Raw genomic sequence first — 23,150 nt, 5'->3', positions numbered from 1 at the left:
CACAGCACAACAAAAAGCAAGCTCATTGGATGTAATGCCTTAAAAATTAACCATGTTTTAAGAACACATTTTTATTCAATGCATATTCTACAAATTACGTTTTCATATCAGTTTTGCAGTGAATTATAAAAGAGCAGATAACTTCAAAACGTATAAGACATGTACTTGACTTACCATTACCCTGGACTTGCTTTCACTTAGCTATTTGGGATGAATTTATAATAATAATAATAATAATAATACATATTATTATTTACATTCATATTTTGTTTTTTAGTCATAATCTCATCAAGGGTAAAATTAACCAGGAGTTATCCAAACTTTTCAGCTCATGACCCCCAAAATAAGGGGGCCAGAGACTGCAGACCATTATGTCCTTGGAAGTGGTTAAGGCTTATAAAGTAGTGCACCACCAGGCACATACATTAACAAGCCAATACAAGTGACACAAAACAACAACACAAACACACACAACAAAATAGATATAATAAAACTATTTATAGTCATTTATTGTAAGAAAGGCTAGTGGAAAAATACAAGTTATTTCCATTTATTGACCTTTGGACAAAAATGCCTTAATAAATAAATAAATAAATAAATAGACACATAGGTGTGTTTATCTTCATGTAAAGAGCTGCAGACACCTACATTGTCATTTGCAAAGTAACATTTTATTATACACATCGATCTCATTTTCATTTTTTTCAGGTTTATTTTTTAGCTTTTTATGAGGGGAGAGAGAGTGGTGGCTGACATGCGGGAAAGGAGCCACAGGGCGGATTCGAACCTGAGCCGCCCACCTGGAGGACTATAGCCTTCGGGGTAGACCAATAACAAAAGGCAACCAGCGCCCCATCAAGTTAATTTTCATTTCAGTTAATGATATGGTTTTATTTGAAAGTGAAACACTTCATAGCATATATGGTTTTTTTTTTATAACAATGGCTAAAATATAAAATTTTAAATTATTTAAAGTGTTTATTAGTTTTTTTTAAGGCATCTCAGGACCCCCCTTTTCCTGACCCTCACTTTGGGAACCACTATAGGTTATATTTTATTGGCCCATATATTTTTAGACAGTTTATTATAATGCGTAAAAAATACAATCATTCTTTTTATAGTTTTGGTTGAGGTGGGCCAAATATTATGATGCAAGCAGAAAACTGGATTTAATTTTTGGGTCTATTTTATTTCCTTCATTCACGTTTACATTTTTCCCATCTATGTCTATTTGTATGCTTTTTTTAAATTTTATTTTAAATGTAATTTATTTGTACCACATTGAACATCCATTAGCCTACTTTGTTCGGCTCCCTCACGCAGGGGGGGTGACAATTATTATTATTTTTTTTAAATATCAGACACGAGATTAACATTTCAGTAAAACAGGCTGTCCCTGTTTTGGACAACATTAAAAAAAAAAAAAAAAGTATGTGGTGAAGTTGTGTGTTTGTGACTGTCATGTGAAGTGTCAGTTTGTAACATGACTCAGAGCGTCACAGGCGGAAGGTCACGGAGCAGCAGAAACGGAACGGAAGCGGGAGTAAAAAGCCTATCCGCCATTGTGGAATATGGTGAAGGGATATTCCAGTAAGACACTAGTCACTTTCAGATTGACTGTCTAAGACCCAAATCTTGTGGCAGGATCCGACACGTTCACCGAAGCCTTCTCCGCACACACATTTCTAACAGCCAGAAGAACAGGATCGTCTTCAGGTTTTGGCCAAAGGGAGGAAAACACCGCCTTGTAACCCACTACAGGGTGATTGGACGACCCGAGAGACGAGCCAGGAAAGCACCGGAGAGCAGCGAGAGAGAGAGAGAGAGAGAGAGAGAGAGAAGAGAGAGAGAGAGAGGAAGGGGGGAAGCCGTGGACAGTCTCACTAAAACAGCGATCAGTTTCGGTTCCTAGAGGATGTCTGCAACCACAGTCGATCAGGTTCGTGTATGTTCATCTCGAAGGTGATGTGAAACTTTAGCGACAACAACAGTTTGATCTGGTTTGTCACGCCGGATCAAACAGGCTGAAAACTCTCTGATATATGATAGCTATTAGCTTTTTTTTCCATGTAGGCCGACTGTAGCTGTAGCCGGCTGCCAATGCGGCAGCGTTTACTGGATGTCAGAGTCGTTTGACATCCGCTCAATAACGTCAAGCAACATGTAAATGTGAACATCCGGACTGAGGGTTTTTAGCTTTACTACCATCGTCTGTTTTATTTATCCGGCTAGGATACAGCCTGCTCTCTCTGTGTGTGTGTGTGTGTCTTGTTTCCTGTCGTGATCTGACAAGTCTCACCTATTTTTCCTGTGCTGCTCATTATTTCAGAGACCTAAAGGACAAGGAAATAAAGGTAAGTGGTGTTTAAATGGTGCTCCAGCCCTCGTTTTTATATATTAAAAAAAAGGCCAATCAGTGTGGCTGTGCCAGCTGTTTTGATTTCAAATTAGCTCAAATGCTATCAAGAGTGCTTGGTGGTTTAGCTTTAAAGCAGCAGCAGCAGCAGCAGCTGAAACTGCAGTTCTTTTTTTGGCCATAGTTGGATGTGTTGCACAACCATGAAAACCTTATTTTGTCATGTTTTAGTTAACCTCTTCTTCGAAAATGTGTTAACTCGAGCCTCAAATGCCACACTGCTGCACAGCTCAGTGCACAAGGTGATTTAATGTCCTGTCTCCTCAGTGCAAAACGGATCAATGCATCAAAAGGATGGAGTAAACGATGACGATTTTGAGCCTTACTTAAGCGGCCAGACAAATCAGGTAACATCGAAATTTGACAAAGGAATCACCTAGACCCAGTATTGATCTTATAACGTCATGGGTATTTCAAATTAGTATATTTTTTTACGTTAGAAATCCAATACTATCATCCCTATTTGGTTGTTTGTTCCCAAATAGGATATATGTTCTTTTAATTCAACACACAGTCTGTCTTTATTATTCTAAATATCGTCATCATGTTAGATTTGTCAATTAAAGATCTTTGCATTCCATTAACCGTCTGTCTCCCTTTGCCACACAGAGTAACAGCTATCCACAAATGTCTGACCCCTACATGCCAAGCTACTATGCTCCATCAATCAGTTTCCCCTACTCTCTTGGAGAAGCTGCTTGGTCCACAGCAGGAGACCCCCCAATGCCCTACCTAACTACCTATGGACAGATGAGTAATGGCGAACCGCATTTCATCCCAGACGGTGTGTTCAGCCAGCCGGGGGGCCTGGGGAACACCCCTCCCTTCCTGGGCCAGCATGGTTTCAACTTCTTCCCTGGTAACGCAGACTTTTCCACCTGGGGTACCAGCGTCTCTCAGGGTCAGTCCACACAGAGCTCTGTCTACAGTAACAGCTATGGGTACGCCCCCAGCTCTCTGGGCCGGGCTATTACAGATGGACAGGCAGGGTTCGGAAGTGACACCCAGCTTAGTAAAGTTCCCGTGCTGAACAGCATTGAACAAGGTATGACAGGGTTGAAACTGGGTACGGACATGGTGGCAGCTGTCACTAAAACCGTGGGTTCACCCCTGGGAGGCACGGCAGGTATGAGCAGCATGGCGGCCAATAGCCTTCCTCCGTCTGTCAGCTCGTCTGCACCGAAACCCGCCTCCTGGGCAGCCATCGCCAAGAAGCCGGCCAAGCCACAGCCCAAGGTCAAACCCAAAGCCAACATGGGAATGGGGGGAGGTGCTGCAATTCCCCCACCACCCATAAAGCACAATATGAATATTGGTACTTGGGACGATAAGGGCTCCCTGAACAAGCCCCCATTAGCTCAGACTATGATGCCCCCGCAGCCTCTGTTGCAGCAGCCCCTCCTCGCTCAGCACCAGACCTTACTGCAGAACCCACTGCCCCATCAGCCTCAGCACCAACATCAACACCAACACCAACACCAACACCAACATCAACACCAACACCAACATCAACACCAACACCAACACCAGCCCTTCCAGCTTCAGTCTCTTCAGTCCCCCCAACACCCTCAACACCCCCAACACCCCCATCCTCTAGCCCCCGGGCCCCCACACCTGCACCTCACCTCTCAGCCTGGCCCCCCACAGCCCCTTCATCAGCAGCAACCCCAGCAGCCCGGTCCACCCCCCAACCGCTGGGTGGCTCCCAGGAACCGAGGTGAGGGCTTTGGTCTTGGTGGGGGGGTCCCGTTGAGTGCCTCCCCTTGCTCTGGAGAAGTGCATCCCGTGCTGGAGAAACTCCGCACCCTCAACAACTACAACCCCAAAGACTTTGACTGGAACTTGAAAAACGGACGTGTTTTCATTATCAAGAGCTATTCAGAAGACGACATCCACCGCTCCATCAAGTACTCTATCTGGTGCAGCACAGAGCACGGCAACAAGCGTCTGGACGGTGCCTACCGCTCGCTGGGCAACAAGGGGCCCCTGTATCTGTTGTTCAGCGTCAACGGCAGTGGGCACTTCTGCGGCGTGGCTGAGATGCACTCACCGGTGGACTACAATGCCTATGCAGGCGTCTGGTCTCAGGACAAGTGGAAGGGCAAGTTTGAGGTGAAGTGGGTCTTCATCAAAGACGTGCCCAACAACCAGCTGCGTCATATTCGGCTGGAGAACAATGACAACAAGCCAGTGACCAACTCCAGGGACACTCAGGAAGTGCCTCTGGAGAAGGCCAAACAAGTGCTTAAAATAATCGCCACTTACAAGCATACCACCTCAATCTTTGATGACTTTGCACATTATGAGAAACGTCAGGAAGAGGAGGAGGCTCTGAGGAAGGTGAGATAAACACACAGATACAGAACTGTTTCCTGTTTTAACAGCTTTTTTTTTGTGTATGCCAGAGAGAGTTCACTGTAGTTACCTTTGAATCCAAAGGGAGGCTAACTTTCACCGAGTCACTCCCCCGGCCTGTTGCCAGACTATAATCAGCTGATCTGGTTCCACCTGCTCTCAAATAGAGGTTGTAACTTCCTTTGGCTGGCGTAAATGGAAGTTCCCAGAGGCCTGTCAGTAGACTGACGTGCGACTACATTACTCAGAAGCAGGTTCAGGAAGCTGTGATTCCTCATCAGCCATCTTGTACTGCTGAGATTGTGATGCTGATTAGACGCATAGAGGTTTCCTGAAATAGCCCACATTCCTGGCATTCTTTTCCTTCAGACAAAGGCAGATGCAGGCTCTGATCTCTCTTTGAACGCCGAGCCTCTCTGCTCTCCACAGGCTCCTCATGCTTTATTAGTCTTTAACAACATAAGCCCTCGGCCTGCAAACTGGCTGCAGCATAGCTCAGAGTCGGCACAGATTGTCTCAGATGTTTCCCAGCAAAATGCGGGATAAAAATGCATGAATACATTCATCTGTGTACGTCGTTTTGAAAATTCACAAAGAGTGTTAGCCTAAGCCTGCAAAGCTAAAATATTTTTGCAGGAGTCACACCAGTGGTGTACCACAGATGTTTGTTATAAAAACTCTGTGGGATTTTACTGTTGAGGAAGAACAGCAGCAAAGGAGTGAATACCGTGTTATCATCGCTATCGTTCTTCAGTTTCCATTCTTATATTCACCAGTATGCTAATCTGGTAGTTTAGAAAAACCCCATGACTCGCTCTCTTCTTTTCTCCTACTCCCCTACTGCTGCTGCTCCATTGATGCTGTATTGACTCCTCGGTGCAGACCTTGTTAATATGCGCTGGGTTACTTTCTCATAAATATTTCAAGTCAATGTTTTCAGGCTTCTGAAAACAACCTGTCAGTAGAAAGCCTGTTTCATCTTGCGTTGTGCAGGCGTTGCGCTGTGCTGCTTTTGTAGCCCTGACCTCCTACATGACAGGATCGGCCCAGCCGAGGCCTCGCCCTCCTCTGCTTGACAAGGTTAATTGTTCTCTATTGTTTGGCCTGTCCTTCCCCAACTTTGAGAGGTGTCAAACCAGCACAGCTACCTGCACCACAGCACCTTCCCACAGTGTTTTTTTTAAGGATAACTTTGGATCTAAATGTTGCTGCAAGATTTTTACTCCAATAAACAATTAAGCTGTTAATACTTAAAGATGAGCTTTCTCCCCTTCCTCTGGATGAACAAAGAAGCTCATGGTGTGAAAGCTTGAATACCAGTCTGCTGGTAATGGCTACAGTTGTATCACAACAGAGGAGATGCAGCTTGGTTGTTTGAATTTTTGCGGCGAAGGGATTTGCCTATGTCAGTTAAACGAACATTTTTAGTTTACACATGTCGTTGTGAAATAGCAGATTAGATTTCTGATGAAATGATTAAAAACAAAATGGCTGCCAAAATTCCCTGAGGTTAGCTCCATACGAGTGCCTCGATCTTACAGACCTTTTCTCCAACCACGGGCATGTAAACTGGTAAACAAAGAGACTCTTCTCCCTGCAAAAATGTTACAATCTGTTCATTAGCCGGGCTCCTTTTTTTTTTCTCTGTTTATTTATTCATCTGCTTTCATGATCAACAGTTACACATTGTTCCTCCGTCTTTTTAATTCCTGACACACCCTTAAATATTTGATATTTAAGGTGTGTTTTGATTACTCTGGTTTTCTGGAGTATGTGTGCAGTCGTGTGTTTATCCACAAGACCGGCATTACAACAAGCCTTCATGTAGCGGCTGCTGTGTAAACATGATAGAACATTTGCGTGAGCAGGTACCTGAAGCCTACTGAACTCATTCTCTCTGCATCGTTCTTACTCCAGACATGTTCTTGAGACAGCCTCATGTATCCTGACTTCACTGATGGATCACTCTGATCTTGAGTTTTCTTCATTTTATCCCTTGAATTATTTTTTTTTTTGCTTGTATTGGATTCTAATGTTTAGGACAACACACAGCACATTTTTGGGGGGTTTCTGTTACTAGGCTCAAAATGTTAGCCACTGAAACCAGGTTTGGAAATAGAGGTGCGAGATTGAGCATAACACACAACTTTAGAGATCAGTGGTGATTCTAGAGTCTGTTGGGGCCCTGTGCAAAAATGTACAGGGATCTCTCCAACCAGCGTTCATCCCCATTGTGTTCTAAGTAATAGTTACCATTGTCTGCATTTTGAAGGGGCATATCATCCTCCTCTTTAGCGAGTGCCAGAAACCTTCAGTAATGATCCAGTGTCTTGCGTTCTTTTTCCCCCCTCATTATTTGTTTAACTCCCAGATGGATAATTCACCTTTCTTTGTCTTTGGGGACTTTGAGAACGTTGAGTTTTCACAGGTGCAACGCTTAGCAGAGCAACCAAAGTGACGGGGCCCTCTTAGGGAGGTTTCCTACTGTCATTGCAAAAATGGGACATTTTAAGCCACTGCTTTGGTTTAAAGTTTGTCAGCCCTCAGCCCCCCCCCCCCCCCACTGGCCTGGGGGAGGGGGCCCAAGCAGTTGCCTGCTTTGCCACTTGACAAACAGTGCCTCTGTTAGAGATTTAGGTGCTCTTGAATCTTATTAATTATAATTTTTTTTTAAATATTCTAAGACTTGGTTTCTTGCACAGATTAATACAGTTCTTGAAAGCAGTCAAACCTCTGAAGAGGAAGAAGCTGCACAGAAGCTACTTTACATGAGGCTGTAATTGAAACATTTATCACAAACTGAGTGACGCTGCAAACTCATTACACTTCTTTGAGCTGTTATTGATTTAAAAACTTTCATTGAAACATAATTTTCTTTGCACATCTATTAGAATACATGCATGCACTCGAAAAGACATTCAGAGAGGTTTTTCCAGAGTGTTCTGAAGATATGTGAATAAACACATTCATATATTATATATTTATCTGATGCGTCTCTGCTCAGAATAAAACAGCATCACTCGCTTGAACTAATGTTCATCTCTTACTAGCTGAAACTTTTAGAACTTAAAGTTCAAGTGTCACAATATTTTTAGGGAAGTAACATTTTCAAACTTTGCCCAGACACTGAATTCATATGAATCCAACCGTGTAGAATAAACTTGCACACGAATAAGAGGCCATGGGATCAGCTCTGTTGTTGTTGTTGTACTTCTAGCTTCTGTTTATGCCCGTGTTGCTCATGTTCTGGTGCTTAACCACTGACTATCTCTTTCTGTTCTTTGTTTTGTCTCTTGCCAGGAGCGCAATAGAAATAAACAGTAACCTTCAAGCAAGCTCTCTGCTGGAACTGCAACACTAATGACGTAGGACCTTAAATACAAATGTTTGCCTAACCACGAGGAGGAACGGCTCTCACAATCTTTTTCGCTGAAGACAACAATGTATCTGAACACTTGAACATGAAGATAGGTGGACTCATCTGTACTTGTTGACTGGTGCATCAAACCCCGTGTTCCTGTCTCACAAGAAAAACAACGTAACCCACTTTCTCTAAAGCACTTTCAGTCCTCCTAAACAGCCTCTACCATTACCCCTTAACTGTCTAACTGTGTTCTTCTTCTTTGATTTTCGTTTGTGAACGACTAACTGACTAACCCGAGTAGTCAGCAGATTTCACAAGGCTTATTTGTAATTTTTTAAATGCCTCAAATGTTTAGGATATTGGCAAGCTTCATGAAGAGAATTAAAGATGATATATATGAATTAATCAGCTACTTGAATCTGTATTCAGCCGTCTGATCCTCGTCAGACAGAGGTTCACATGATTGACAGATGGGACGAACTAATTGGGAAAACAGCCACAATCATGCCAATCATAAGATGAATCCTTCCCCCTACCTGTTCACTCCCTTTCTGCATATGTTACCGTGTACCAAAAGATTATAATTATGCAGCAGGCTGGCAATCACTGGCCAGTGCACATCTTTTTTTCTTTTCTTTTTTTTTTTCTCTTGTGATTCTGTCATTCTGAAGTGCATTTGTCTGAGGAGAAACCTGCTGCTCCTTTGTCGATGTCCTCTGCTGTACCTCAGGCTCAATCAGACTGTCTGTCCTCAACAACTCTGTGCACTTTTGGGAGAACCCCCCCCATCACCCCTTCTTTCTACTTGGCTTGACCGGGATTCCCCCAAAAACTGCAAGACATCGACTGACAGGATGTGACAGTTTTCTCCTCTAGGTGACTCACTAGCTAAATAAAATTACCCATGTTTAGCGCAAACCTTGCTTTTGTGTTTTTTACTCATTTGAATCAGAGATGTGCACATGTGCCTCTAGAGAAACAGGCATGTGTACAGTAGCAGCAATCCATTTCCCCCGTCTGCTCTGCATCCCTGCATTAAACTGACGATGTGTGTAAAGTGTGTCAGTGTGCGGGGGTTGACCATAGACTCAAAATATCAAAGGTGTACAATAAATAGACTTGAAGATGACACCATATCAACATGTTTGCTATGTGGGAGGCAGCACTGCCAGCTTAAAGTGGGTTACTTCACATCACAGTACAAATGCAGGAAACAGCCAGTACAGTAACGCACACTCTTACCTGTATGGAGTCAAACAAAGACATTAGGGTTAGAAGTTACTCAGAGCATTTAAGTCTTCTACTAAGTCACAATTTGAAGATTCTCGTGCTTTTCTTTAGATATTTCCATTTTATGCAATGTTGTGCTTGTACTCCACAGCATTTCACACATATTGTATCCTTATACTCCGCAAAATGTATTTGACAGCTTCAGTTACTCTCTCTATAACAAACTCATATTACAGATTAAACTGTGTCTTTTAGCCTTTTCAGCCTGTGAGTGTGAAAAACTGTGTGCGGTTGGGGTTTGGGAGAAGACTTTTTCCCTTTCAACATCTAACATGTTTTTATTCAAATAATACATTAAATGAGAATAGAAAATACTTTGTCTACTTTTTGCATGCAAGAGGAAGAAATTTGTGTTTGACCTGCATGTGCAAGTGTATGCTTTTTAAACACAAGGTAACAAATTGACACAATGTGGAACATTAAAAAACCCATTTAATAGGCTTAGAACACTACATAAACATGAATGAAGAAGTGGTTCAACTTCATTTGAATAATTTTCAAGTCATCCATCATTTTGCATAAAACAAAGATTTGTATAGTCTATAAAAGGAAAACAGATTTTTTTTTTTCTGCCTTCCTTTTCCAACAATGATATCATGAGCCCTCAAATCGAGCCTCTGAGGGGTCGCAACCCCTAGGTTTGGAACCACTGGACTGAACTAGATGAAGTCTTTATAAAGTTGTTATAACAAGCCCATCTCATTTACTTCCAACACTAAAAGGCCTCTTCTATAAGGATGATTTAAGTGAAATGATTGTGTTATTATATTGCTATGATATATAAGGTAGAGTGAGTGACACCTTGATGCCACAGTATACACCTCTCCTCTGAACAGGATACTCTAAGCGTCCTGTATAGTGTAAGGGTGGTTATAAATAGTCTCATAAACATGCAGGTAAAAATGATGTTAATCCCCTGGCTGCTCGTACGAACCTGACATACCGGTAAGTCGTATTGAAATCTCAGGGAGAAACTAAAACTAACCTTCCCCGAGTGTTTAAAGCCAAGAATCTGGGACAGTCACTGAAACAAGCGTGTGTGTGTGTTGTCCAATTTAAACGCCCATCTGTCTAATCTTCCAGATTGTTTAAAATATTTTATGTAGACACAAACTCAACTGAATTAAAAATATTTTGTCGCCGCATTTTAAACAGGTGAACATAAACTCTATTTTTACAGCCATGTTTCCTGCTGTGATCAGAGCAACCCACATATAATAAAGACTTTTGGAGGTCCATGTCTTGGATTACATGAAGTCTGCAAAATGAGCTTTATCTTGAGTAACTGTTTGTTGTTGTTGTTGTTGTTATTGGGGATAAATATTCCACAGGTTATTGTTAAATGTCATAACAGGGACAAAGGTGGCTCCATGCTATACATTTCAGATGAATATTTTTGTAAAAAATATAATTATTCTTATTATACAGAAGCTTTATTCTATTTGTAATGATTTACTCGTGCATGGAGGTAAACAAGCCCTGTACAAGTGGGGCTTAGAAAGTAAGGAGTTACAGTACAAGGCTCAAATCATTTTTGAGTTACAAAAATGTATTCCACTATCTGTCCACCAGAGGGCGCCCTCACATCACGTTCAGTCATCCGTCCACGGCTCTCCTGATGCACCACAAAGCCTCTCCTGAGAGCAGTTAAAGCCTTCTTCTCAAGCCCTCCAACTCCAGCAGACACAATTATGCCAGGATGAGAAGCACTTGTTGTGCCTCCGCAGCTTTTCCGCAGCAATTAATGCCCTCTCACCCAAACTGTGCAGTCAGATGTAGAGGAGAGACAGGGAGAGGAAGCGAGCATTACATTCGATGCTTTGGATTGTGATTTCTCTCCTCTGTGTGTTCATTTGTGCATCTTTCATGTTCTTGAAAAGAGCACACTCTTCCTGCCTACATTTGTGTGTGAACAAAGCAAAAACACTAAGCCGGGAACTGAAATAAGCAAAACACTGATTTAATTATAGACTTCTGATTTGGTGATGGTTTTCTCTCGTTTGTTGAAAATGATGACTTGTTCTCTTTGTTTGTCTTTGAAATTTGAATAAACAGGAAAAATGTAATTTCAATTTCAATGGCGTGTCACTTTGTTTTTACCATTCAGTGATCAAACTAACCGGCTAATGACTTTAATGTCACCAGCTTTTAATTTCCCCTCCATCCACACTGGTCAAAGCCGTTCCAAGAAAGTGCCAAGCAAACTTTTATCCCCCCCCCCGATCCTCACCCCCACCCCTCCCGACCATCAAAATGTCCTTCTGCAGAGGGATTCAGTTGAGCAAAGATGAGAGAGAAGGAGCATCCTCTGCCTTATGAGCTGAAATGCCTTTGAAGTTTCAGTCACACTCAAGACTCATCAACACATGGCTCAAGGCAAGGTTAAGCCCAGTCTCAGGGTTGGCACTTTCTCAGTGTTTTGAAGGATTTCACACTGTGGGCCATGACGTGTCACTCAGAAAGTCCTCGCAGAACATTAGTCCTAATGATGACGATGTTATCTGACATGAAGAAGATGAGAGCAACTTGTAATTATTCTGTAAATATGTTGCTTTGCTGATTAGCATTGTGTGTACGGCATCCAAAGCTTCTAGTTTAAAGTGAGAAATGTAAGTGCATCAACATTGATTATTGTAATGGAGCTCACAGCTGAGTCCCATTTTAAAAGCTATATTTGAGCTTCAAGGTGTTACTCAGCATGTCAGCTGAAATAATCAACAGTTTTATCTCTCATTTGAAAACATTGGCCTTTGACTGACAGTAATGTCGAAGTTTTCTTTCTGCCCTTCTCCAAGGTGTCTCTGTTGCCATGGTTATATCATTCTCTGTGAAGTGAAAGTAGAGGCGGCTGAGCATTTTGCTGAACACAATGATACGATGTAGATCCAAGCTGGAGAGACTCGATTGTTCTGATTTTAAAACAAATAAAGACTAGCTATTGAACATTTCCTCAAATAATTATGGCTTGGAGGTCACATCTTCATTTTTATTGATGTGAATGGTTGTATTTGATATCAACATTTAGATATTTGAGACAACTGTGTGTATTTACTACAAAGGACACATGTTTCAGAGATATTTATGCTGCACAATTTGTTCTAAGAATTTGGTCCTGGATGCCAATTGTGCCATCCAAAACAATGTCAGACTGAAATCTACTCCTAGAAAGCACCAGTTGTACATTTCAGTGTCTGTCTTTGACAAAGTGTGGTTGTTTTAGCAATTCTTTTGTCTTTATTAACAACACATTATCTCACAATTTGCACATGATGCAGAATCTTTTAGATGTAAACAAATGGAGAGTAGCCATGAAGGTAACCAGGTGAAAAGAAAAAAAAGATTAAGGAAAGGGATTTTCCTGTTATTTCTTATTGAAGAGGCCCTGATGTCCAAACATTTTAGACCCTTGCATTAGCAAAGGTCCAACTTCGTTCAATCCTACGCTCCCAATAATGCAAGTATATAGCTTCTACGACTGAAACCACCTCCCGCCCCCCTAATTCCTTAATGCCTTGGATCGATTTGATCAAATATTGTTTTCCCAGTCAGAGTAATGCTGCTTGACAAAACTGAAACATAAGTGGAAAGTTAGTAGTGGCCCTTTAAGAAAACTTAATCCATAGACTGTATAAAACATGGACGTAGCCTTTTGAGTTCACCCAGTGATTTCTGAATAGGCCTTATGTAGCTCTAAAATGGCGGTCGCCATATTGCATTTGCTATCTCTAACTAACTTTCAATCAATCTAAAAACAGGTGAAGGGGTGGAGCTGAGGCAGGCCTTAAGCCTCCTGGCAAATAGCTACAATGCACCCACCTGTCAGTCAAATCAGCAAGGCCCCTAATTATGCAAATGTTTGCCTAAATAGAATAAATCCTGATGATTCATACTTTTTTTTAGCCTCTTGCAGTTTTTAGCAATAAAGAAATGACCTAAGGAGACCACAGACGTTTTTTTCTTTGTACCAGGCAGTAAACACTTTTATTTCTGCTGTAAAAAATGGCTTTTTAATATCGCCTCTAAAAGGAATTCATTGGTTTTTGCTGTCGGACTCAAGTGGACACTCGAGGAACTGCAGTTTTTAGCACTTTGGCTTTGGCTAAATTATTTGGTTGATCTCAAATGTATGACAACAAACACACTTTTAGATGATAGTTCCTATTTCCTACATGTTTCATTGATCAAGCTATTCTGACAGGAGGAATAACGATCACACCCTCTGCACTCTATGTGTGCTACACAAATAAAAAGTATTCATGATAATGCATCAAGAAAGAATTCAAAGCAACACGGTATAGTCCAAGGCCCAGTGAGATTCATTTGTTCAAATGTCTCCAGGCAACAAGACGCGCCTGTAAAACCCACAAAGTTCATGCAACTCCTCGGGTCACAAAATACATTTGTGTATAACTAATATAATATTATAGAGTGGAGAAGTGAAAGTGTAAAAATGTCCTCGCTCTTCTTGCTGTCCTATCGACTAAAATGTACACACTAAGTTGAAAGAGGAAAGTATCATCTGTCCTGTTTTACGACGCTTCATAATGGAAAGAGCGCCTTTGGCTAATGGAGAAGGTAACAAAGAAAAGGAGGGCAAACAAGGAGACGCTTACAGATATCTAAAGGTCTCTTATTTCAGATCATCTGAGCAAATGTGGACCATCGTTATTCATTTTACAGTAGGTCATAAACAGCTCTGCTTCTTCCCTGCGGTGTCTGGTTAGTGTCAGTAATGTATGTATGGAGGGGAAAGTAGAGAGAGAGGGAGAGAGAGAGAGAGAGAGGTTTTGATTCAATGACTTATCTGTGTGTTTATTATGCTGCCTTGCACTTCTGTGACGCTCTTCTTCACCCAGCACTTATAAATATGATTCTGTAATCTATGAAGCAGATGAGTAAAATGTATGAACTGAAGGACACTGGTACCACATTCAAACTTCAGAACTAGACTTCTATCTCTCTTGAGTTGGGAAGACTATGAATTGAGGAACAGTATCAGGTCAGGCTGCTTATTGAATTCAAAGTTTAGAGTATGTCCTCTGCTGTGACTGTTCAGGGTGAGGGTTTTTCTTTTTTTTTTTTTGCATGGCAGGGGGTAGTGCAGGATGGAAAGGTCTAAAATGTAATGCATTTGAAATGAAATGAAAGGTGCAGAGGAATGAAACATGGCATGCCTGGAGTCCTGGGAGTCACCGGTCGGGACTCTACACTGAGCTGTAGCCTATTTGTGTGTGTGTGTGTGTGTGTGTGTGTGTGTGTAGAATCTAAGAATATGGCGCAGTGTGAATCCAGGTTGTAATATGAGCGCGCTGTCTTCACTCCTGTGACTTCCTTTTCTTCCCTTCCTCTTCAGGCTGGATGGAGATTAAGGGCCATTAAAGGCTCTCTGCTGCATGTGCAGTTTCTATTGATCACATCGACTCAACCCACTGTAGCCAATGATCCGATTACAAGTGTTGTACCCCCATCCTTCTCCCCTCCCCCCCTTCTTCTCCTCATCCTCTTCTCCCTTGATGCCCGGTGGGGGTCACACTGCCTCTGCTGATGTCAGCACTGGGGCATACCCAGAAGGTCCATGAGCCGCCCCCCACCCCCTCCTCCGGGCTGGCCTGAGAATATCTGCTTGCGTGTCTGTCTGTATTTGTCTTTCGGGCCTTGCTGTCCACTCCTGAATCTCTCCCACTCCTCGCTTCTATGCTCTCACCATCCTCAGTCATCTCCAAACACAGTGGGGTTATGATGAACCTCATTCTCACGAGAGAGAGAGAGAGAGAGAGAGAGATGGACTGTGTCCCAAAGACCTAAATGAGTTCAGACAGTCTAAGAGGCATCAGCTCAGCCCCACCTCCCCCTCCCATTGCCTGCACAGTCAAGCAGCCCTGGGGGAGTGCTCAGTTAGACCACTGTGGTTATTGGCAATGACAGAGGCTCGCAGAAATCTCCTTAGTTTCCACTGTACAGGAAGTGTCCCACTATGCAGCTTATTTAGGGGGATTCCCACAGAACTGGCAACCCATTCCCCTCTAAGAAACGGCTAATTTTAGAGCTGTGTGGCATCTTCTGTGCTAGCTGTTATATATATATATATTTCCAGCTTTATTAGCATGTCTCTGAGCCTGGCAATATGGCCAATATGGTGTTCAAGTCTATCCTTTCATTTCAGAGTAAAATATCTCAGCAATTATTCGGTGGACTGCTATAAAATCTTCATTCATTGGATGAATCGTGTGGACCTTTTAAGGTTGATATTTGTTCTATGTGAAGTATATTGACAACTACTGTATGGATTAGTATGAAATGTGGCATTACGTTTCATGGATTACAGTAGATGTGGAAAGATTTGGTGTTCCTCTGAAAAACATAAACTACAGTTTTTGTTTAAAGTGAAATCTAAAACTTCATAAATGTATTTGTGTTTATTATATGCCAACTTTTCATTTAGCACCATCACGTGGTTCTAATTTGTCCATCAAGTAAGTGTTGCCAGTAATTATTTCAGGTTGAAGTTTATCTGTTTCCATCCATATCTGAGTTGGTAGAGTCGTCGCCTCTCAACCGGAAGGTCGAGGGTTCGATCCCCAGCTGGGCAACATGTCTAATGTGTCCTTGGGCAAGACACTTAACCCCGAATTGCTCCCGCTGCTTCGGTGGCGGTGTATGAATTGGATTAGTTACTTCCAATGGATGATACTACATAGCGACCCAGCCATCAGTGTGTGAATGTGTGGGTGTGACACGTGGTGTAAAAGCACTTTGAGTTGTTGTAAGACTAGAAAAGCGCTATATAAGCTCAAGTCCATTTACCATTACCGTCTATAAGACACACAGAGGAACAGAGTTGTGCTACTCAGGACTATGTGCTAAGAGAACGAATAAATGCATAACTAACATGCATGGTTTATTTAGTGAATGAACCAATGGCTTTGATCTCAGCTAGACTTTGTTCTGGTGCTAATTAGCAAATGTTAGCATGCTATCACAGTAAACTGAAACAGAGAAACTTTTGAACTTAACCTAGATCAAACCATTGACTTTGCATACAGTAAAGACGAGCGACGCATCTCCGCCTCCTCCAGTTTTACATACGTTAAGCAGAAGACATATTGAGCTGGTGAGGGCTTTAGCAGCCAGGGTTGAACAGTAGGATCCTATGCACTTTTGATGTCCTGCCCCTTTTGCTAACCAAAACACACATTTAACTTACCGATAAAACTGCAAAGATTCCTCAGGTCAGTCCAGTCACGCAGATTTAGGTGTCCGTTTGAAGCAAACACTCAGGTTTCTCCTTCTGTCATGACTCCTCCAGTGCGCAGGAGCCACATTTGAGAAAAATTCTGTTGATGTGTATCTTCATTTCCAAGACTAACTCATGTAACATCTGTTAACATGGACGGGGGCAGAGTTTGTGATCTTTACTGCAGAAGGTCAGTAAAGAAGGCTCCAAATACTTTGGCTTCATGTTTGGGGAGATATCATGTAGTGCATCTTTTTAATACGGTCTATGGTTCAAAGCACCATTGTGCTAAAGTGAAGCCTCGCAGAGCTTCTTTTTTGGGCTTTCTGTACCCTTTTCTGTACACAAAATAACATGCAAGGTTGTAGAGAAAAAAAGTTTACTTGAGGTATACTGTGAGATCTGCTGCTTGTGAGTTTATTGTCTTGAATTGTTCCACTTGCTGGTCATGAATAACATATTTCATGTGTTGAGATGTCTTGACTGACTTACATTCAGTTTTCTTTTGTTACAGAAACCTCATCAGAACCCTTTTAAATACCTCAATGATGAGCTTGATTCCAGGATAACACAAGGTAAAGTCATATAAGGTGACAGAATTGGGCCAAAAATTGGTGTGACAGAAGTTTTTCTCTGTCCTGGTTCTATCAATCAGCTGCAGCAGTGAGGGATTCACTGGAATCAAAACCCCCAGGAAACAATACAGAGAATAACTGAGGCTACAACACATCACAATGTGCAGGAGGAATGACTCACTACAAAGGCAAATGTGTTGGATTTCACTCATAAGAAAGTAAAATGTTATGTAGCAAGGGATCTTTAGCCAGGAAACAGATTTTTTCAGTGCTTTGCATTAAATATTTGGATATTGGCTTTGATATGCAGTAGAGTCCTTGGGGCCAGATCAGGGCCACAGCTGGAACATGAATAAAAAGGACAATCTATTATAGTCAGAACCAGCAGAGCATTGAGAATAGGACCACATGTACACAGATTTACTCCAGGGATGAAAGACTCACTGTGATGCGTGTCCAAGGAGAGCACGACATCCGGTTTTAAAGTTTGGCGAGAACACAATTAAAAGCAGAATTTTGTTATCAATCAGCAAAGTCATCCTGGTCTTCAAAATGCATGGAGATCAGCATACGGAAACCAAAACTGTGTGTGAGCGACGCGTCCAGGCTTTGATGTCATGCACAGGCCGGGCAGAGGCACTGACCTTCGCCGATTCTGCAATTACATCATAGGGCAGCTCCAGCTCTCATGCATATTGATGCAGCTTCTGGAGGCATCACCCACACCTTTGATTCCATGGGATCTGAGCTCACCAATGCATGACAAGTGTATCTGGACACAAAGTGTGTGTAATGGTTTTCTGCTCCAGGAGAGAGAAAAAAAAAACAGATCAAAGGTGCACACACACTCTCTGCAGGAGGGTGAGAGAGAACTGTGTGTTTGTGAGAGGGAAGAAGAGAATGATTGTGTGTGTGTGTGTGTGTGTGTGTGTGTGTGTGTGTGTGTGTGTGTGTGTGTGTGTGTGTGTGTGTGTGTGTGTGTGCAGTCAGATATTCTTACAGCTTGGCGGATGACACATTAATTTAGAGCTAAAGGTTAAACACAATCCAAATTTGTCTCAATATTAGCGCTATAATTGTCTTAATGGGGTCACAACATGATTTTTATCTGGAGAAGAAATAATTTGAACGAGAGGGAGTTTAAAACAAAAACAGCATTTTCTTAACCCTGAAGTTTGCACATTCTACCACTACGAAGGCCAAAACTGGGTTGAATAAGGGATTCTTACTGGAAAACCTAAAGAAGCATCACGGAAACCAATGTCAAGAGAAAATCCTGGTTTTTATTTCACGTCCTGATATTTTAACGTGGTGACTCTTTCTGCCAGTAGAGGGCCTCGTTGTAACAACATAGAGCCCAGCAATGGTTGCTTCCATTTTTCTAGCAGCCAGGCACTGATTTGATTCTATAAGAGAAACAATGCTGGTTCAATGCTGGAATGAGTTTTAATAAATGTGATACAGGGTGTTAACATTTTACAGCCTTTTTTAGTAATTCAAAATGATATATCTATTATATAAGACATCAGTATTAGAAGATAATTCCAGCAAAACCAGAAGCCAATGTCAACATTATTTAATTTATTTTAGGAGTTAATAGATTGCACAATTCCTAATGCACTGAAAGACTTTTAAAAAAATCATGATTTGATTTAAAATGATGATGCCGCAGAAGAGTGCATTATCTGGAGGCAGGCAGAATGAGCAGATGATTCTGTACGTAAACTGCTCTATTTGCCATCATGCCATGAAAGGCCTGAAGCAACGTTAAGTTCTCAGAGCTGTGACAGAGCTCAGCTCAGCAGGGAGCCAAGAGGAGACTAACCATCACATGAATTGGCTCCAGTTGCTGCTGAGTGTGTCATTCCTGTGCATATGAAACAAAAAAAAAAGACCTATTTAATTTCAAGCATTTAGGGCTGAATAAAGTAGTAACATGTCTTCCAGTCTAAATATTTCTGTGGATTTGAGTACGAATGAAGCTGGCAAACAGGCTGAGTGTCGATGCTGTATATTAGTTACATGTGATCTCTGCAGCAGCATTTGCCCATATTAAATCTCAATAATGAGTAAATTAGTGGGTCTCCATCTGTGGCATTGCAAACTTACAGTCGCACATGCTGACTGCATTCGCAGGCTCCTGCTGGGTGTGTTGGTGGAGAATAAACATACACAGATTATCTCACAAATGTTACAGCAGCCACAGCACAACGCACAAAAGGCTGCATTATAGCGTGCATACATACACTGTAATTCACACACCCGCTGCTGAGAAAATGTTGGCACAGAGGAGGCTGAATTTACAGTGTGAAGTCAGGAACGGACGCGTTTTTCTAGCAGTACTATTGATCTGACTGCTAACCCCCACCCCCTCCACCTCCACCACCACCTCCCCCTCCCTTCTCTGTGGTTACATTTCTTCCTGTGTCATGGAGTGCACTGTAACATATATCTGATTCATTGCACATGCATCATTGATCTTCTCTTGTTCACGCTAAGATTCTTTACAACAGCATCTTATGTTGGAAAAAACGAGCTCTCCTCGAACAAAATAAAAAAATAAATTACAATAGGTATAATCTCTATAGACTCTTGAGAAGCAGTCAAACAAAAACAGTATAAAAATGTATCTTTTGTTGTACTTTGACCTATAATTTACTCAGTGTTTTGTAGCCTAAGAGCTCATGAATTGAGAGTGGATCCCTTAAAGTACTTGACCTTTAAATTATATTTTACCTATAATAAGTCAAATGAGTTCTAAAACAGAGACCTTATGTAACAAAAAGTACACCACAGTATTTTAATTAGAAGATAAAAGAAACTGCCTCCTTTATATATAAATAAATACAAATATAGCCTGAAGGAGGCTGCATGTAATGGCAGAAACACTGTAGCCAATTGTTACAGTCTCAGTCATAAACATTTTATCTGGGTTGAATAAAACAATTCATGTAACATTTAGAATTACACACTCCGTTCCAGAAATAAAAAATAAAAAAAATACACAAGGGAAAGACAAAGGGATGTGTTGTAAAAATGCAAACACATATTAAACAACATAAGCACACACACATATACAGGGAGATATACATGCACATTGTCACATGCATTTGCATACACACACATGCACGACCATTTACATATCATCTGCAGCCATCTGCTCTAAATAATAGGTAATTAACTGAGGCCTGCCTTTGTCTCTGGCTGCTCGGCTGACATATAGGAGCTCTTCAAGAGAATATATGTGAATCAAGGACTTCAAAGAATGGAAAGGACAAGAGACAGAGAGAGAGAGAGAGAGAGAGAGAGAGAGAGAGAGAAAGGGAGAGTGAGGGGGCAGGTTGATGTTTGTGAATGATGCTGCATAAACCCAGAGAGGCAGCGGAGAGAACCATCACAATGATGGCAGAAAAAAAGAGTGGAGATGATGGAAAGAGGACATGCTGGGTCAGAGAGGATGTAAACACACACGGCACATTTAGAGTGTGTTGAACCTGCTGTGCAGCTCACCTACTGTTTTCGGATCAAGGTCAAGCTGTTTTAAACAGACAAGCTTTGCACTGTGTAGGTTTAAAACGGGAAACGCTTAAGCTAAAAGGTGGCAGCAGCAGCCTCCTCTATCAGAGAAAGAACGAGCTGCGGATGCTTTTTGAGACATTTTACATGACACTTTACCTTACGCTGCGTTCAGGGACTCTGAAAATTAGTCAAAAACGTTCAAGTATTCTCAAAGCTGTTATATTCAAGTAACATTTTTTATTTTTTTAATTAACATAAAACCAAAATGCTTTTTTTTCCCCCCCTTTTTTAATGATGAAAGAATTGATTTATGAAATAATATTCTGGAGTTGATTTTATGCAGTCGGCCATTGCACTCAGCTGCCTTTGTTAGCCCTCCCTCCTTCCATTTCCTTCTTCTCCTGCATGTCTGCTCCCCACCAGTCACCCCGGTACCCAGCTCTGTCTCTATTACTGCAGCACGGCAGCGCTATAATTAGCCAGGTATCTCCTGTAGTAATGACGAGTGGGTGAGAAGCCCTGCATCTAGCTGCTCTGGAGTAGCAGCGGCCACAGCAGCAGCAGTAGTAGTGGAGGAGCCCCATTTCTCATCAGACAGGATAATTAGAGTGTGTATGGAGATGTGATTTCAGGTAAGAGGTGACAGGGAGCACAGGAGAGGACGTTTGTCGACACACTCACCTCCGCTGCTCAAGAAGAGAATGGACGGGGGCTGCTGTTGGAGGATGAACAAGACAAGGGCAGATGCAGAGGGAAAAGATACCATAAGGCTCCTTTGAAGATAAAAAAAAACACATATAGTAACAAAGGACTGTATAGTTAAAGCTAGATGCACATATAAGAGGGTAGCCTAACATTTTCAAGCTCTTTAAGCAGCATGTTTGATGTATAGGGTGTGGTGCAGTATGGAGACTGACAGATGACCTGATGCAGTAACTCTCCAGTGGAATGGGCGTCACTTTGAGCGAGCAAGGAACAAGCAGGGAAACGGAGAGACAGAAATAGAGAGAGACATGATCAAAACGACGACGGTGATGTTTAAAATGATGGTGTCCGTAGGCCCCCCTTATCTGGATCACACATCTGTAGTCAGCATCGCCTCTAACTGCAGTGTCCCCTCCCCAGACGCTCGCCTGACACGTCTGCACCGGTCAGCGGGACATAAACATACTAATGCACCATTCCAGCAAACAAACAAACAAGTGTTGCCGTGGTAATTGCAGTGATTAGGAGATAAGCGCCCTGGAGAAATAAGCCAGTAGTGGAGGAAGACCCCCGCGTGACCTTGGCTGGTCTGTAGAAGCAGCACTGCAGTCGGATTCAGGACACGTATGACTAGCACCACATAGATCGACAGGACAGGTCATAAATATGAAGACACTGAAGCCTCTGCAGGGCACAAAAAGCACCTTGAGCACAGCTTTCAAGCAGTATTTCATGCTGAAGTTTGTGATATTTCCGTTATAGTAATGTTCACAAGCAAATGAACATTCTTCAACTCTCAGGAGGTTCAAAACTTTATACACAGTTGCTATTATCCCTGGAAATCTTTTGTGTCCATGAATCATTTGTTTTCTTTTAAGACACTTTTGGCCGAGATTTTTCACACAACTCCCACAATGCTCTCCTAATGTACAAATGAAGTCACACAATGCCTGGCAGGGAAACACTTCTAGTTTAAACCAGCGGTTGTAATTATGTTCTATAGGTTTATCTAGTAATGTGAAGCAATATGCAGTAAACACAGCATGTCTGAATCCTTGTGATTATGTGATAGCATCTGTTATTATCGTACAGAAAACATGCTATCATTAAGATGTGCTAATAACCTTAAGGCCCCTGAGAAGGGTTAAATGAGCCTATAATCACATTCTGTATGTGCCATAGAGAAAAAGAAGAAAGTTAATTAAACAATAAACTGAGCTTACGTCTTGCTACGCTTAAAAATAAATAACATTTTGGTTTGTTTGTTTAATTTTAATGAGTTTAACATAGCTAAATATGTCTCATCAGCTTGGTAATTAAGAAAAATGTATCATTTAAATGCTAATAATTCAGATTTCTCCATTATTATGAATGTACTGTACAAGTTTTGTTCGTGATCTAGGAATTTAGCCACCAACATATTTCGTTTTTACAGTTTAATATTTAAAACTCTTGATTTGTTTGAGGTGTCTCCTGAGATGAGCGCTAGGATTAGTTTCATGTTTGAGAAAATAATGAAAACTAAAATCACCTGTTGTAAAGTTATTTCTGTAAATTGTTAGTTATAGCCCAGAGAATAGACAGGTAACATTTATTTTATTCTTTTTAAAGATACTGAGGACAATTCAATGTGCATAAGAATATATGGATTGTAAGATGTTCCTTTGAATTCGTACACTTGTTTGGAACATG

The 23,150-nt window shown here is 41.6% G+C and overlaps 1 protein-coding gene across 1 annotated transcript; it reads left to right on the top strand.

Moving 5' to 3' along the window:
- Nucleotides 1–1,488: 1,488 nt before the first annotated feature.
- ythdf3 (YTH N6-methyladenosine RNA binding protein F3) lies at nucleotides 1,489–9,739 on the top strand. The gene is made up of 5 exons (XM_061063951.1): nucleotides 1,489–1,939; nucleotides 2,330–2,354; nucleotides 2,684–2,763; nucleotides 3,026–4,756; nucleotides 8,072–9,739. The coding sequence occupies exons 1-5, from the start codon at nucleotides 1,916–1,918 to the stop codon at nucleotides 8,093–8,095; spliced, it is 1,884 nt and encodes a 627-aa protein (XP_060919934.1). The 5' UTR covers nucleotides 1,489–1,915; the 3' UTR covers nucleotides 8,096–9,739.
- Nucleotides 9,740–23,150: the final 13,411 nt, after the last annotated feature.

Source organism: Labrus mixtus, chromosome 19, assembly GCF_963584025.1.
Source record: "Labrus mixtus chromosome 19, fLabMix1.1, whole genome shotgun sequence".
NCBI lineage: Eukaryota > Metazoa > Chordata > Actinopteri > Labriformes > Labridae > Labrus > Labrus mixtus.
Note: the sequence above shows the minus strand (reverse complement) of the source record. Positions and strands in the feature narration are given on the sequence as shown.